Source organism: Myotis yumanensis, unplaced genomic scaffold, assembly GCF_028538775.1.
Source record: "Myotis yumanensis isolate MYYU_CA2020_CCGP unplaced genomic scaffold, mMyoYum1.0.hap1 SCAF_2, whole genome shotgun sequence".
NCBI lineage: Eukaryota > Metazoa > Chordata > Mammalia > Chiroptera > Vespertilionidae > Myotis > Myotis yumanensis.
Window position 1 is genome coordinate 185524461 of NW_027223753.1, and position 18482 is coordinate 185542942.

The window sequence follows — 18482 nt, forward strand, 5'->3', positions numbered from 1 at the left end:
CCTTGACCCACACATGACACTAAAGCCATTGTATTCATTTAGTTGTTTAACAGCAAAAAGATTGACTTCATTGTATCAGTGCATCTGGCGTAACCTCCATTGTCTTATGTTTGCTCATTTCTGATTGTTGCCTCGTAGTTGCTGCGCTCTGCTACTGATTGGTCTGCTGGGATAAAGTACCATGAAGAGTCCATCCACACTGCTTACGTCCACGTGATAGAGAACAGCAAGCACTATATCTATATAGAAGTAAGTCTTGCTCGTGTAAATTGCTATGACAACCTGCCTTCCCATAAATACCACACAGAAACTGCAGGGTCCCTGAACTCAGAACTTCCTGTATTAAGTGTATGTTAAGATGTGACGAGGCCTTGGGCCACCTGAACTTTTACTTCCCCAGCATACCTGACATTTGTTTTGCATTTTCATTAACTCAGGACTCCAATAGGAGTCCCCAGATCCCTGTTATTAAATGTATCAACTCATTGTAATATTATTAGACAGGTATTCCCCAACATGGATGTATAAGTTTAGATTTGGCTGGAGTTGGAGGGTGAAGTGTGAAGCACGTACTGCTTCAGGGGAGCAGGCACAGGGGTAAGTTGCTAAAATAGAGACCCCTGGATGCCACTGGTTTGTGGATGTTGGCATAGGAGAGTACAGCAAAGCAACATGGCAAAGGGAGACGCAAAAATATTGAGGGCAGGTACCACGTTCCTCAGTCCTGTGTGAACAACTATTTATTACAAAGCTTTTGCAGATCCCAGAGTTTGTGTTCAAAGAATAGGAGGAAATCTAGGGGACACTGGGTTTACTCTGGGAACTTTACTAGCACTTCCTAGTCCCTCCTAAGCTACCTCAGAGCACTTGGAAAATCCTGACAAAATAAAAAGTCATGACAATGCAACAATCAATCAGAGCACATCTCCCTCCTTTATTTGAGTCTTTTCTTTTCCACTGAGTTTTGTAAAAATGTATGGAGGGAGATGCAGTAGCTGGAGAAAATCATTCTAGCCCTTTCTTCCTCCCCCTTGAGTTTTGGTCCTCTCCCCTTCCACCCAGTGACAATTTATTCAAGGCAAGTAGGAAAGAATTAGAGATTTATTTATTTCACAGACGTGGAGAAAGAGAAGACTGATTGAAAATATTGGCAGGCTGAATGCAATGTGGTATCCCGGATGGGATTGTGCAACAGAACGAGGACATTACTGAACTCTGGATAAAGTCTGGAGTTTAGTAATACTGATATGATTAGTGTAATTGACTTCAAAAAATTTTAACATAATAATGTGAGTTGTTAACAGCTGGCTCACCCATTACCCAGAATGCTTTTGCTTTTTCTCTTTTTGGTAGCAGTAAGTCAGCTTTTCTTATTAGTGATACCCCAGTACTAAGTGAGATCAGTAATGCCATGATGATACTAGTACACATGGGTGCAGATAATAACCAGCTTGACACACCTCTAGGCAAGGTAAGCGGTCAGCATTCACGCTGCTCTCCCCGCAAAAGAAGAACATGACATGTGGCCAGTGTGTGTCACAGCTGCTGAGCAATGCTAAGCTTCTCTGTAATATAAATTCAGAAAAACAAACATGGTTTGGTTGCCACTGAGATTTTTATTGTTTGATGCCCTAAGGCAGCGGTTCTCAACCTGTGGGTCGCGACCCCTTTGGCGGTCGAACGACCCTTTCACAGGGGTCGCCTAAGACCATCCTGCATATCAGATATTTACATTACGATTCATAACAGTAACAACATTGCAGTTATGAAGTAGCAACGAAAATAATTTTATGGTTGGGTCACAACATGAGGAACTGTATTTACAGGGCCAGAAGGTTGAGAACCACTGCCCTAAAGGGAAACACATTCTCAAATGAGTTTCTGCAGTGTTCTCTTGTAAATTTGTCTTCTGGAGGCAGTTTACAGATTTAGGCACTTAAGTGTAAAAAACGTGTATAGTAATAAACATGATAATGTTGCAGAGGGATGATAATAATATATGACTCATTGCTTATATATCTCTTTAAGATGATTAGCAAAAGTTACTTGGTGATGACTCTACTTTGTTATAGGTGTATTATAACAATGTATAAATAAAATATGTAATACTGATAATATTTGTATCTAATTTTTTACATTCCTCTATGCAGCAACTAAATCTTTTATTCCATTATAATAATGTTGTATCCTAGTTTTTTAGTAGTAGTATTGTAGAATGTTTTATAGATGCATAAATAAGAGAAGTACTTAAACAAAAAAGATATAATAATATTTCTCTTTCTATTTTATTGGTATACATACAAGATATTTTAAGCTACTTAAAATAGAAGTTGAGGAATAATAAGAGACTCAAATAAATGATCTAAAGCCAAAGCATATCTACACTAATAAAAGAGAAACATGGTAATTAGCGTACGACCGCTACCCTTCCCATTGGCTAAGCAGCATATCCTTATGCAAATTAACTGTCAGCCAAGATGGCGGCCGGCAGCCAGGCAGCTGGAAGCGAACATGAGGCTTGCTTGCTCCAGTGACTGCAGACTCCAACGTTCCCCGCCTGACTTGCCGGCCATTGAGTTGCAACTCTAAGCAACTATGTACTATGTTGCAAATGTAGAAACCAGCTTTCAGCCTGCCGGGATCTCAGAGCTGAAGTTATACATTGTTTCGATTATAGAACGGCAAACAAACCAGATATGAAACCTCAGAGCTAGAGCCAGAGCTAAAGCTGGCCCAGAATAAAAGAAAAAAAAGAGAAAAAAAAGGAGTGGTTGGGAGCTTCAGTCAACAATCGCCAGCCTGAAAGCAGCCCTCAGTCCCTCACCCAGACTGACCAGGCACCCCAGTGGGGACCCCCACCCTGAAAGGGGTGTGACCAGCTGCAAACAGCCATCATCCCCTCATCCAGGCTGGCCAGGCACCCCAGTGGGGACCCCCACCCTGATCCAGGACACCCTCCAGGACAAACCAGCCGGCCCCCAGGCCTCTATTCTAAATAGTAAAAGGGTAATATGCCTCCCAGCACCGGGATCAGCGGAGCCATGAGGCCTCCTGGCACCGGATCAGCGTGACTGGGGGCAGCACCCAAACCCCCTGATCGCCCTGCAGCTCTGTTCGTGACAGGGGGCGGGGCCACAATCTCCCTATCTGCCCTGCTCTGTTTGTGACAGGGGAAGGCGCCCCAAACCCCTGATGGGCCCTGCTCTGTGTGTGACAGGGTGCAGCGCCCCAACCCACCCCCCCCCCCATGGGCCCTGCTCTGTGTGTGACAGGGTAGAGCCATAACCTCCCCATCGGCCCTGCCCTGAGTGTGACAGTGGGGGCGCCCCAACCCCCTGATCCTCCCTGCTCTGTGTGTGACAGGGGGCAGTGCCCTAACTCCCCTATCGGCCCTACTCTGTGCGTGACAGGGGGGGAGCTCCCCAACCCCCTGATGGGCCCTGCTCTGTGCGTGACAGGGGGCAGCGCTCCAACCCCCTGATTGGCCCTGCTCTGTGCGTGACAGGGGGCGGCGCCCCAACTCCCCAATCAGCCCTGCTCTGAGCCCGACCAGGGGCTGCACCTAGGGATTGGGCCTGCCCTCTGCCACCCAGGAGCAGGCCTAAGCCAGCAGGTCGTTATCTCCTGAGGGGTCCCAGACTGCGAGAGGGCACAGGCCAGGCTGAGGCACGCCCCCTCCTCCCCCCACCGAGTGCACAAATTTTTGTGCACCGGGCCTCTAGTACTAGTTAATAATGGAGAAAGGATGGAGAAAATTAGATCATGGCTCTGCCATCTACCTGTTATAAAAGTAGACTTGGCATAAGATAGAATGTTTGCTGACAAAATTTTTTATTAAATTTATTGGGGTGACATTGGTTAATAAAATTACATAGGTTTCAAGTGTATAATCTATAATAATAAAAGCATAATATGCTAATTATACCAGATGACCTTCCGGATGAAGCCGGGGCTGCAAGGAAAGCCCGGGTCCTGGGTGACAGAGGGAAGCCAGTGCCAGCAGCCAAGGGAAGGAAGGCCTACTCTTGCACGAATTTCGTGCATTGGGCCTCTAGTTCTATATAATACATCATTTGTATATTATATTGTGTGTCCACCACCCCAAGTCAAGTCTCCTTCTGTCACCATTTATCCTTCTTCACCCTCTTCTACCTCCCCCCATCTCCTTTCCCCCTGGTAATCACCATATTGTGGTCTGTCTACGAGGTTTTTTGTTGTTGTTGTTTAATTCCTTCACCTTTATCACTCAGCTGCCCCTCTCCCTCCCCTCTGTCAGCTGTCAGTCTGTTCTCTGTGTCTAGCCAAGATATAATTTTTATTCATAAGCATTTATGCAATGTGTGAATCTGAAAAAAAAATTCGATGTCCCTTAAATTTGGAATGTCCCTGCCACTCCAAAAACATAACCTACAAGGAACGTGCATGATGAAATAATAGTTTAGCCATTCGCTCGGCTAAGATGCTACACCTGTTCTTACCTGGGAATGCATAGGGTCCAGAGTGAGATGAGGTTTATTCTGTGGCTTACTTTCCTCAGGTGATTTCAGGGGTCAGAACATGTCTGCTATGTGAAATGTTTTGTTTTTTTAAATATCAATGTAGAGTATGTTATCCACCACATTTCCACGTATATATTAAGATATGAAAGACTTACATGGTTATCCTATTGATTTTCCATAGAACCAGTTTTTTATAAGCTGCGCGGATGACAAGGTTGTGTTCAACAAGATAGGCGACGCCATTGCCCAGAGGATCCTGAGAGCTTACAGGTACAGTGCTTGGCATTCCGGCAGGAGTGTGACTGCAGATCTTGCATTTACTGCTAAAAAGACTTTTGAAGGCCCATTTTTAAAAAACTGTCTTTTCCTGGCAGGCATGATTTAGTTCAGCGAGCAGTAGGTTATTGATGCCTTAAGTCTGAGTCAGTGACCGAGAACTTTTGAGTCCATTTTTTGAGGGAATGTGAATTCTCCCAGGGCACAGTCATTTTTTCCTGGCTGGTCTCTTTCCCACGCTGATTTGTGATCTGATTTTTTTTAATAGCAGTGAGCTGTGTTTACTTAAAAACCAAAACAAAATAGTTATAATGTTTTTCCGTGGGTTATATTTAAATTCTTGTTATCATCTGTCTTATTTCTTCGGCTCATGGGATTATTTCTTTAATAACACTTTTATTCAAATATAACTCACATGCCATACGATCTACCCACTTGAAGTCTACAATTCAGTGAATTTTAGGATTTTCACAGAGTTGTGCAACCACCACCTTATCAAATTTAGAATATTTCCATCACCCCAGGAAGAAACCTCATACCTTTGTCATTGCTCATTCCTTTTCCCCTTAGCCCCTTGCAACCACTCATCTACTTTCTTTTCTGTAGACATGCCTGGTCTGGACATTTTATATAAATAGAATCATATAATATGCGTTCTTTTGTGACTGACTTCCTTCACTTAGCTTAATATTGTCAAGGTTCCTTTATGTTATAGAATGTATCAGTATTTTATATAATTTGATTGTCAGGTAGTATTCTGTTATCTGGACATACTACATTTTATTTATCCATTTTCAGTTGGTGGATAATTGGGTTGTTTTCACTTTTTGGTTATATAGATAATGCTGCTATAAACATTCTATACTAGTTTTTATGCAGATATGTTTTCATTACTCTAGGGATAGAACTGCTGGATTATATGGTGACTCTTAAACAAACAATTTGAGGACCTGCCAAGATGATTTCAAAAGTGACTCCACCCGTTTACATTCCCACGTTGTATGAGGGTCCAATTTCTCTACATCATTGCCAATACTGATTATCTATCTTTTTTTATTATTATTATAGCCATTCTTGTAGGTGTGAAATGGTATCTCATTGTGCTTTTGATTTGAATTTCCCTAATGACTTATGATGTTGAGTATTTTTTTCTGTTATTATTAGCCAGTTATGAGTTATCTTTGGAGAAATGTCAAGTGAGATTCCTTGCCCATGTTTCAGTGAGGTTGTCTCCTTGTTGAATTATTAAGAGTTCTTTATATATTCTGGATACGAGTATCATATCAGATTTATGATTTGCAAATATTTTCTCCCACTCAGTGTGTTTTCTTTTTGCTTTCCTGATAGTATCCTTTGAAACACACACACACAAAATTAATTTTGGTAAAGTCCAATTTATCTATGTTTTTTTTATTGCTTTTGTATCAGAGCTCCAAAACCAATGCCCAATCCAGGACCATGAGTCTTTACTGCTCTTTTCTAAGAATTTTATAGTTTCAGCTCTAACATTGATGTCTTTGATCCATTTTGTGTTATTTTCTGTGCATGGTGGGAGGTAGAAGTTCAGTTTTATTCTTTTGCATGTGGGTATCCAGTTGTTTCAGCACCATTTGTGGAAAAGCCTATTCTTTCCCCACTGAATTATCTTGGTCCCCAGGTCTATTTCTTGCTATGGCTGGCTTTAGCTTTGTGTGAAAACAGCAAAACAAACAAACAAAACCATTCCATTTTTTTCACTTCAATTCATTGAACAGTGGAGAATGTTAAATACATACCCATTTGGGGATTAAAACATTTTTTGACTTCCAGTGGTACTTACTATATTTTCTTCACATAACATATGAAGATTTTTAGATCTAAAAACATTTAGTAACAGTAACTACCAGCATTTTACGTGGTTAATAACAGTTTATTTATACAGACTCTTATTGAATCTTCACAACTACTTTTGAAAGTAGATTATAGAGGTTTTGTTGCTATTATTATTGTTGTTGTTGTCGTCCCTGTTTTTAGAGTTAAAAAATGATGATGTAACTTTAGGCCACTAACAGCAATAGACAAAAAGGGTTTTGAGTTCAAGTCCTACCCAGTGCCTTCCCCACATCACGGAACTCTAATTCATTGATGGCTAGGATTACGGACCCCTTTCATAGTTGCCCCAAATTAAGGCAAGAGGGTTGGGCCTTTCTTTTCCCCCTCCTCCCATTAACCGGTTATTACATGTGGGCTGACTACAGGAGAAGGGCATGGCCATGGGTGAAGCATGGCCTATGGTGGACAATTCTTAGAGAAGGACTTCCCTGTGAGTAGTCAGTGTCCAACACAGTGGCTGAGGGAATGGTTGTCTCGATCCCACGGGGAGAGCATCTGCGCAGTGCACCAGCACCATAAAACCTACCCCATCCTGCAGGGTGTACAGTGGGTCCCAGCCTTTACTGCACATCAGAATCACCAGAGGACCTTTCCAGAAATATAGAGAGCTGGACTCAACTCTAGGCTGAATAAATTTAACTTCCTGGAGGAGGGCCCAGGCACCTATACTTTATACTAGTGATGTTCAATAGGTAACTCTAGGGCACAGCCAAGATTGCTTAGTGCTTATCTAGAACTGCGTATATGGTCATAAATATAAATAACTAGAGGCCCAGTGCACAAAAATTTGTGCACTCGGGGTGGGGGAGGGGGCTCAGCCTGTGCCCTCTCGCAGTCTGGGACCCCTCGGGAGATAACGACCTGCTGGCTTAGGCCTGCTCCCAGGTGGCAGAGGGCAGGCCCAATCCCTAGGTGCAGCCCCTGGTCAGGCTCAGAGCAGGGCCGATTGTGGAGTTGGGGCGCCGCCCCGTCATGCACAGAGCAGGGCGGATCGGGAGGTTGCAATGCCACCCTCAGTCACGCTCAGGGTAGGGCCAATTGGGGGGCTGGGGCACCACCCCCTGTCACACTCAAGGCAGGGTCGATGGGGAGGTTGCGGCGCCACCCCCTGTCACGCACAGAGCAGGGCCCATCAGGGGATTGAGGAGCTCCCCGCTGTCACTCACAGAGTAGGGCTGATAGGGGAGTTGGGGCACCGCCCCCTGTCACACACAGAGCAGGGCGGATCAGGGGGTTGGGGCGCCGCACCCTGTCAAACACAGAGCCGCAGGGCAATCAAGGGATTGGGGAGCTCCCCCCTATCAGGCACAGAGCAGGGTGGATAGGGAGGTTGTGGCCCCGCCCCCTGTCACACACAGAGCCGCAGGGCGATCAGGGGGTTTGGGCGCTGCCCCCTGTCACGCTGATCCCGGTGCCGGGAGGCATATTACCCTTTTGCTATATAGGATAGAGGCCTGGTGCACGGGTGGAGGCCGGCTGGTTTGCCCTGAAGGGTGCCCTGGATCAGGGTGGGGGTCCCCACTGGGGTGCCTGGCCAGTCTGGGTGAGGGGCTGAGGGCTGTTTTCCCGAAGCGAGTGACTGAAGCTTCCAACTGCTCCTTGTTTTCTTTTCTTTTCTTTTTTTTATCCTGGGCCAGCTTTAGCTCTGAGGCCTCGCTGCTGAAAACATCGATACAATGTTGCTAAAGCCCGGCTGACTGAAAGCTGGTTTCTGGGCTTTTGTTTAGCTTGTTATTTGCAACATAGTAATAGTTGCTTAGAGTTGCAACTGAGAGGCCGGCAAGTGAGGTGGGGAACGTTGGAGTCCGCAGCAAGCAAGCCTCATGCTCGCTTCAGTGCCTGGCTGCCAGCCGCCATCTTGGCTGACAGTTAATTTGCATATACTCACTGATTAGCCAATGGGAAGGGTAGCGGTCATACGCTAATTACCATGTTTCTCTTTTATTAGTGTAGATGGTCTGTGCTTTTACAGGTGACCTTTGTCCTTTGCTTTCCCACATACTTTTTAAAAGAAAGTCACCATAGGACCTGTTTCTGAGATGACTTTTTAAAAAAAGTCTTACTTGCAGTTAGACATTCATGTACACAAACATTTCTTGCATTCTTGCCAGCCCTCCAATTCTATGGGTCAATTTATATCATATTTTCAAAATTACATTATATATCTGTCAACTCTTGCATTTCATGATGCAGGGCTGTCCATTTTATCTAGAAAGTGCATTTGACAAAAAGGAAAAATGATTTTCTCATGAAATTGGAAGAAGTCACATTAAGTTGACAAGTGAGCTCACTGGGCTGAGCAGGGAGTCATGAATTTTGGAGATGTGAACAGGTCATAAGGAGAGTAGCTTGTGCGCCCTCAGTCTCCACTTCACTCATCCCAGTTATTAGTTCCCTAGAGTGCATGGTCTCATAAGTACCTGTAAGATTTACTCTTAAGTGTTCGGGAGCCTGGAAAAATATTGTTCCTTCGTGTATTGCTCTGTCTTTAAAAATCTGGACTACTTCTAAAATCATAGCATTTATGGCTGGAAGGAACCTTAAGCTACTTTCTGATTGAATATTTCCTGGTGAGACTATGGGCTGCTCCTGAAAGGAAAAGGAATCCAAGAGAGCATGGAAAGGTAGCTTCTGTTGCAGATCATGTCACAGGCTTTGAGGTTCACAGAGCGCATTCAAGACTGGCAATTTCCCCTACCCGGGTAGCTCAGCTAGTTAGAGTGTCGTCCCAATATGCCAAGGTTGTGGGTTCGATTCTTGGTCAGGTCACATACAAGAATCAACCAATGAATGCATAAATTAGTGGAACAACAATCAATGTCTCTCTTTCCATAAACAAACAAACAAACAAACAAATAAATAAATAAATCTTAAATAAATAAAATAACAAAGAGTGGCAATTTCAAACTTTCTTTGTAGACAATAGAAAACAAGTCGATCAAATTTCAAATTAGCTGTGGATCCTTTACCTCTGATATCTCCAGCCTCACTTTCTTTGACAGTCACATCTCAAAATGGTATGTCTATCACACTTTCAAAGTTTTAGTCGATTTACACACATATTCTGGAAATATATTTTACATTTTCTCCTTCTCTGTATCTCCATATTGCTGTTCATCTTCTGTGTTAATTGCACCTATAAAAATATTTCCATTTAATAATATCAAATCCGTGAGCTTATATACTTAGGGAAGGTAGAAGTGAGAAGCTCATCTTGCAGGCTCCCTGCAGTGGGGCCCCTCGTTTTCACTGAGGGCCAGGACGGTGCCACCCTGCTTTCCCTTCCCCCTTTGCTCATTGGCTTCTCTGCTCTCCACTCTTCTGAGACTCAGAGCTTCCTTGCCAAAGTCACGTGCCTAGCAACAGTATAATTTTGGCTGTTGGAAAAAGAATAGAACATAGCGCAAAGCAGATGGAGGGAAATGACAGGCAGCATTCGGCCAGCCTGACCGAGGAACACGGGCTGTCTTCCAGGTCCCTCCCACCCTCGAGAGAAGGAGTCTTTAAATTGCCAACTCCCTCCTTAGGGCTGCGCCTTCGTATTTCTACCGGTGCTGGAATCCAGCCCCACCCCAGTTCCCCGAAGTGTGTTCACTGCTTCCCTCACTTTCTCCTGGTTCCTTCTCAACAGCCATAATTCTTTACAGAAACAGGTCTTCACAGAACTTTCATGTTCTGACCCATGACCTAGAGTCTAAGAATATTGTCCATCATGTGCTGAGCTAAGAATAGCTGTGGGAATCTGCAGAAAACGAAAAGGTCTGCTCTAATGCGAACTAGTAAAACTGTCTCGGAGTTGAGACCAGCTCCCAACCCACTTGCAGCCTGTCTTTGACAACTCAAATCTGACCAGAGATCGGGAGAAGAAATTGATAGGTTTATGCCCTGTTTGAATAAGCCAAAAGATGGAGTAGAACCAACGGATACAGGTAGGGAACATTTTAGAACAGCGGGTGCCTTAAGTGAATGCTTTATGAGGATGAAGCCATCTTGTTTATGGAACTGGTAAAAAGTCAGGAAGTAAGAGAGTGAGTGCATTTTGCACAAAGTTGACACATGCAATGAAACGGGGAAGTTGATTTAATACCTCTGTACATTAATATTAAGCCGCATTGAAAAATACAACATTAAAGTAGATTGAAAAATACACTCTCCGTGCTTCCTGTAACTATAGACAGTGCCAGATAGTGATTGCACTTTGCCCAGGAGTGGGTGGTGTGGGGAACATTCCTCTGGGAATCTGAAATTAGGAAGCAGGTATCTAGAGACCTGGGTTCTTTCCAAGTCTGTTACCTACAGGTATGTGACCTTTTGAGTGTATCAGTTTGCCTTTCTGATACTGCTTTTTAACCACACACACACACACACACACACACACACACACACAAATCTGCTCTACCTAGCTCATATGAATAGATGCCAAAAAAATTAAAATCATCAATTGTCAGTTCATGTAAGAAATTTATTTTGTGATTTCTAGGAAATTCATCATCTGAAAAATGCTAGCTCACTGTCAATTTGAGCAAGGGAAAAGAAGCACAATACTCAAATGAACTGCTTCAGATTAATATTTATGTTAGAAACAGAAATGTTTTCATTAAATAGATGTTCAATATGCCTTATTTTAAGTTATGAGACGGCTACAGCTGGATCAGTAAACCTTACCTGATTTCCTACTGCTGGTGCTCCTTCATCCTAATACAAGTAGAGGCACATTATTGAAACACTGGCTAGAGGTGTCCTGCCAGAAATCTATCACTGGCTTCTTCTGGGAATCAGTTTTGGATCCCCCATTATTGATTTCATAACACCCTCCCCCAAAATATAAAATGAAGTGAAAGGTATTCTGGAACATGATGTGAGTTCAGTTCTGCTTTAATTTTAGACACTATTTACTTTATTCTTGTTGGAAGGGGTATAAGCTTGCTAATTGAAATCACTGGTTGTTAAATGAATAATAATGCTATTTTGAGTTGTTCCACATCCAAGGTGCTGTATACACACTACTTCATTCAGTTCTCACATTGACCTTATGAAGTGGATGCATAATTATTCCCATTCTACAGATGAGGCAGCTGAGGCCAAATGAGATTAGGTAACTTGCAAAATCATACAGCTGTTGATGAGGGGAACTGAGAATGCGGCCACATCCTTAGGACTTCACCATGTGCTCTTCACCACTAAGCTACATAGCTCCCCTTATTTCGGGGAAGTGGAGAAGTGATCATGTTAAGCCTTCCGGAAGTCTATGAAAGATACTGTATTCTAAAATAATACAATCAGATGGATATTTTATTTTTTAAAGTAGTTGCTTGACAGATAAAAATTTGTTAGGCTTAAAGGAAAATCTACGTATTCTAATTACCATATCCTATGATTTGTATACCAAATAGGACACATTGGGTATGTTTCAAAACCACTGTCTAAGAGAAATTTAAACTACAGTTATAATAAAAAGAATTTTAAAAAACACATTCAAATTAAGTATGCCATTTGCTGGTTTCACATTTTTCTTCTTGTGGGATAATTTCTAAGCTCTATGAAATTTCTGGAGAAGAGGTTACATTGGGGCAGAGATGACAACATATCGTGGCAGAACTTCTGATTTAGATCATTTAATTGCCTTTGCTTGATTTCTAAAATATATAAGTGGTCATCTCAGCAGATAGGTGTAAAGATTAGCAGTAGGGGGAGAAGAGGCCAATAATCATTTAGAGAGCCTGAGCATGTGCCCTTGCACAGAGAGGAAGGAAGAGAAAGAGACTCTAAAAAAAAGAGAGAGAATGAAACCATCTGGGCCATGGTGAGAGCAGCTGAATAAAGGGTTTTGTAGAATCTTATTTGGGGGCCACTGAGGGATGTGCCTGCCAAAGACTATCACATCCAGAATGAAACCTACATGTTAAGCTAATCCTGAACACGCCTACATTTAAAAGCTGGCCATTTTCAAAAGGTAACCAATTAAAAAAATTGTGTGTGTGCACTATAAGATATAGTATGTCATAAAGTATAAGGTCACACATAAAATACTCAAAGACAGTACTGAATAGGGCCAGCATTTCTAGCTAACTAGAAAAGATTTTAGCCAACTCCCTCATTTACAGATGAGAAAACTGAAACCCAGGAAGATCTACTGCATTTTAAAAGATTTGCCAAACAACATAAAATGGGCTACGTCCCAAACCACTGAGAAGCGACAGATCCAATTCTCACATAACTGATACCACTGCAGTAGAATGCTCTCTCCACACAAGACATGAAGGCCCAACCACAATTCCTCTTATTTCTGGAAGCATTCACTGCTGCAGAATCTACAGCAATGATAGGATTTATAACCAGCTCTTGAAGTTTGCGGCAAAGAAACATGATCTGCAAATCTCAAATTCTCAACAAATAAAGCGTCTCGTCACTGGAGAAGCACAGTGACCTCCTTTGGGACCGTCTTACAGACCCGCAGACCCCGCTCCTCCTGGCTGCCCTCCGTGCTGAGGACAGACCCAGGGGTGCAGGAGGAGGGGTTCACAGAGAGAAGAATGAGGAGGGAAATAAGTAGAGGAAAGCCACTGCTTTGAATTAATCCTCCCCTTTTAAAGGTACAGATGGCATTACAGCAATCACAGAAATTAAAAATATTATTAAACATCCCACATTCTCATCACCCTATAAAATTTTATTTTCCCATTTCCTTTTTTGTTCATACTAATATATATCCTATCTAATAATAGACAAACATGGTAATTGACCATACCTTCGCTACACCTCCCATTGGCTAATCAGCAAGATATGCAAATTAATCACCAACAAAGATGGCGGTTAATTTGCATACATAGGCACGAAGTGGCAGAGCAAAGGCTGAAGGCGGCTCTGGCCGGAGCGAAGGCCTGGGTCCCGGGTGCCAGAGGAAAACCAGTGCTGGCAGCCAGGGGGAGGGAAGGCCTATTGCACGAATCTTTTAAGATATATATATATATATATATATATATATATATATATATATATATATATATCTTTTCTGTTGAATTGTAACTTATTTCCTTTTCCTGTAACTCACCTGAGTTTGTGTCTCAAGTCCACTTCCACACAATAGAAGGAAATGTAGGTTAGTCACTTCCTTGTAAGTGTGGACAGATTCAGTGATTTTTGTCATTTCGGCTCTGTATTCAGTCAGCCAGGGTGCTGCACACCTCATCCTTGGTGTAGATGCTGAGGGGACCTGGATCTTTGTGGAGGGGCTTCCAGCTCTGGGCGTTGATCTGTCTCTGGCCTGTTCTGGCTTCAGCTTACTGTGGCATGGGAGCCTCGGCCTTCTCCTGCCATCCCTGCCTTTCGGGCACTTCTCCTCTATTGCTGTCACATCACACGGGCTGGTGGATGTTTCTCTCAGTTCCTCTGGAAGCAAGGCTCAAATCCTCAGGGCTCCCATATCCTCATGTAACCCTAATCTTAACCCTAACCCTAACCCTAACCTCCTGTTCTTCCTGGAATTCTGCTTGAAGGAGGACAGAGTTCCTGAACTGATTCTTATTTTTATTTCTTTATACTCCTGTCTCAGCTCAAAGAATATCTAGTTCCAAAATCTAAGAAAGCTGACATCTTTGTGCCCTGGTTTGTTTTGAAAGAGCCATGCCTGCTTCTATCTTCAGTCACTGAGTGAAGGAAGTTAACACATTTAAGGGGAAAAATTATTTAACATTTCATAAAAATCAGCCTGTCACATCTGTAACTGTCATGTAATTGTAACTTTGCATTGGGGCCATTTTAACACAGTACCAGAAGTATTTTGCTTTTAGGTCATCAAGTGATCATTTTTAGTGACTGCAAAAATGAGTGGCTACAGCATAATTTTGTTAACCATCCCTCTATTATTGGACATTTATCTCCAATTTTTAGCTATTAGACATAGCACTGCCATACAAGTTCGTGAGTTTTGAAAGAAAACTTATTTTAACAAAAAGCCTGAGAATGCAATTTTATAAAATTGTTCTGAACTAAAGGGAATAGAGCGATTGCTTGCCTGATGGCTGGGTGCCTGCGAGCTCTTATCTGGCTTTTAGGATCATGAATAATTCTGCACGTTAGGAGCTCCGGTCCTTGCCCTCTGCTGATTGCTATCATCTGCACCACCCCGACGTTCCAGGGTGCAGTGTTTCAGGAGAAATGAGAATCCTCAGCAGCCGGGAACTGTTGTTTTCTGTGGATGGGATCAAGGAAGGAGATTGGACAGATTCTTGAATAGAACTTTCTCTTCATTGGCTTAAACCTAACCACAATTTTACAGTTTGAAATCCTAGAGTCCTTTTTTCCCTACAGTAATAAACATCTAAGTCATTTCTGCTAATTTGCTTAACACAGTTTAAAAATTGTATCATTTAGGAAATTTAAGAACTACTGCATTGTAAAAAAAAAAAAAAAAAAAGAAAAGAAATAAAGAAAAGGAGCTAATAAAGTCCCAAGAACAAGACAAGTTGAGTATTCTGATTCTTACAAAGTAAATTTGTAAGAATTTTTATCTAAAGATATAAGATTTTTACAGGACACTTCTCAATATCTTACATATGAGGTCTCCATTTTGATGTCATGTTTGCTTTTGAAAACATGAGGATAAAAGGGAACCATCTTTTACAAATAGAGTCACAAACTCTTGATGTTCAGGACCAGCAATACCACTTCTGAAATTTTCCCCACAAATGTGAAAAAATAATTTTGTGGGTCAGCATACATAGCAAAGTATGTAGTTATTTTGAAATAACAACAACAAATTTAGAAACAATTTAAATGTCCACCAATAGAAAACTGGTTTAATATTATGGTATGGATGTATGGTGGCATACTATGTCACTGCTGTTAAAAAATGGGCAACTCTCTATGTACAGAATTTCCAGGATACACTGATAAATGATACAAATAACACTCAGTAAAGTGTGTATAGTATTTTCATATTTGTGTATAAGAAAAGAGTACATGTATATGCTTATAAATTCATAGACTATTTCTGAGAAACATGGAAGATAATAGGCATTGCTTTAAGGGAGAGGAAATGGACCCAGGAACAAAGGAGAATTTGGGGGAGGAGGTTAAATTATATTTTCAAATTATAAGTTATATTTTTAAATCATATTTATTGGGATGGCATTGGTATACAATTCTATGATACATTATCTGTATACTGTATTGTGTTCCCACCACCCAGAGTCAAATCTTCGTCCATCACCATATATTTGATTCCCTTTACCTTTTATTAACCTCCCCTTCCTCTGGTAACTACATACTGTTGTCTGTGTCTATGAGTTTTTATTTGTTTGTTTATCTTGTTTGTTCATTTGTTGTTTTCAGTTTTATATCCCACATATAAATGAAATATGATTCTTGACATTTTCTGTCTGACATTTCCCTTGGCATGATAATCTCAAGACACATCCACGTTGTCGCAAATGGCAGTATTTCATCTTTCCTTATGGCTGAGTAGTATTCCATTGTATATATGTACCACATCTTCTTTATCCAATCTTCTATCAAAGGACACTTTAGGATAACTGTGTGACCCAGCAATGCCATGCCTGGGTGTATACTCAAAATGACTAAAAACTGCCAAAACCGGTTTGGCTCAGTGGATAGAGCGTCGGCCTGCGGACTGAGGGGTCCCGGGTTCGATTCCGGTCAAGGGCATGTGCCTGGGTTGCGGGCACATCCCCAGTGGGGAGTGTGCAGGAGGCAGCTGATCGGTGTTTCTCTCTCATCGATGTTTCTAACTCTCTATCTCTCTCTCTTCCACTCTGTAAAAAATCAATAAAATATATTTTTTTAAAAAAATGACTAAAAACAGGGACTCAGATACTGTATGCAAACATTCATTGCAGCGTTATTCACAATATCCAAAAGGTGGAAACAACCCAAGTGCCTATCAACAGATGACTGGATAAACAAAATGTGGTTTATACATACAATGGAATATTATTCAGCCATAAGAGGGAAGGAAATTTTAACACATGCTACAACATCGATGAAACTTGAGGACATTATGCTAAGTGAAATAAGTCAGACACAAAAGGACAAATGTTGTATGATTCCACTTAGATGAAATACCTAGAATAGTCAAATCCATAGAGAGAGAAAGGTTACCAGGAGTTGCAGAGAGGGGAAGTAGTGGAGTTATTCCTTAATTATCCCACATTTTCTTTCTGGGGTCATGAAAGTTTTGGAAATAGATATTGTCAACAATGGTCATTGGTACTAATTCAACACTAACAGGAATCTCCAATTTGGGGTGCAGTGGAGAAGGAAACTCTATTCAGTGCAAAACAGCTCAACTGTGACACAGCACAGCTGTGAAAACACCAAGGTTATAGAACAGCTCAGTTGTGACGCAGCACGGCTATGAGGTGGCCTTGGGGCCAGGCGGCTTCAGGGCCAGGCCTTCTCCAGCCGCACAGCTCTGCTCTGCTCTTTGCACATCTGCTTTGCACTGCACTGTGCTTTGTCTGCTCTGTGCTACACCAGTCTGCTCTGCTTTCCTCTGCCAGGGCATCTTCAGTGTTTCAGCTCAGCCGGGAAATGCAGTCTTCAGTCTTTGGAAAGGGAAAGTGAGCTCTTGAAGCCAGAGAGGAGCTGGCTTATATGGACAGAAGTCCTGCCTCTGGTACCTGATTGGCCAGTCCTCATGCAAATAAGGACTGTAAATCCTTGTTTGCATTAGGACAGTTTGATTGGTCCAAAGCACTGTCCTGATTGGCCAGAATAGAGCTGCTCTGGTTGGTCAGAGCTGTGCGTCTCTGACTGGGTGGGGAAAGCCTCAGTCCTATTGTTTGATATAGCATTTCAGTAAATTCTTTATAAGGGCTGGCTCAGAGGGCAGAAAACAGTGCAGGCAGGCAGTCTAGCGCAGGCTTCTCCCTGAAGTGCAGTTTCCGCGAAAGGCCTCCGTGCAGAAGTGGCTGCTAGGGTTTGTATTTTTTCAATTTGAGCCAAGCTAGTCACCAGGAGCCCTTCTTAGTAGGTGTCTTCTTTCTCAGGGTTCACAGTATCATGATGGTTGCATAACATATGAATGTAATTCATACCACTGAATGGTACACTTAAAAATGGTTAAGATGGCGAATTTATATATATATATATATATATATATATATACACACAAAATTAAAGTAAAATGTAATGTAATTTAAAGAAAAATGACCTGTTCAGCTTAACCTTTATTCCCCAGAAACATTCTTACAGCCTGACCTCATCTTTCCAAAGAAAATAGTGCCAAGTGCATACTGTGTGCCAGGATCTTCCACTGGACACTGTCAGAAATCCTATATAATAAAAAGCTAATATGCTAAGTGTCCAGTCATCCGGTTGTCTGATCAACCAATCAAAGCATAATATGCTAATGACATGCTAAGGCCTCTCACCTGCTCGCTATGATGTGCACTGCCCACGATGGGGTAGACGCTCCGACCAGAAGGTTAACTTGCTGCTGGGGTCTGGCTGATTGGGACTGTGTGAGACAGGCTGGAGACGCCTTGGAGCCCTCCCGAAGTCCCTCCCCAGCTTGCCAACTTGCCACATCCCTCCTGGCCCTGATCATGCACCGGTAGGGTCCCTCGGCCTGGCCTGTGCCCTCTCGCAATCTGGGACCCCTCAGTGGATGTCAGAGAGCCGGTTTCAGCCTGATCCCGCAGGCCAGGCCAAGGGACCCTACTGGTGCACAAATTCATGCACTGAGCTTCTAGTAGAAAGATATGTGGACATACATCCTGTATTTCAAAAGAGCTTATCACATGGCCTAGGCAGCAGACATTTGTGTCACTATTTTGTAAGGCCAGAGGGGTGAGTAGACGTTCTGGCTTTGTG

The 18482-nt window shown here is 42.5% G+C and overlaps 1 protein-coding gene across 4 annotated transcripts in view; it reads left to right on the forward strand.

The window, feature by feature from the left end:
- The window catches only part of PLD1 (phospholipase D1), a 199049-nt gene that overhangs the window by 140476 nt on the left and 40091 nt on the right, over positions 1-18482 (forward strand). For all 4 annotated transcript variants that reach the window (XM_070406795.1, XM_070406794.1, XM_070406797.1 and 1 more), the window contains 2 exons: positions 139-249; positions 4681-4769. In XM_070406795.1, the coding sequence (XP_070262896.1) occupies positions 139-249; positions 4681-4769 (200 nt within the window). The remainder of the gene's footprint in view (positions 1-138; positions 250-4680; positions 4770-18482) is intronic.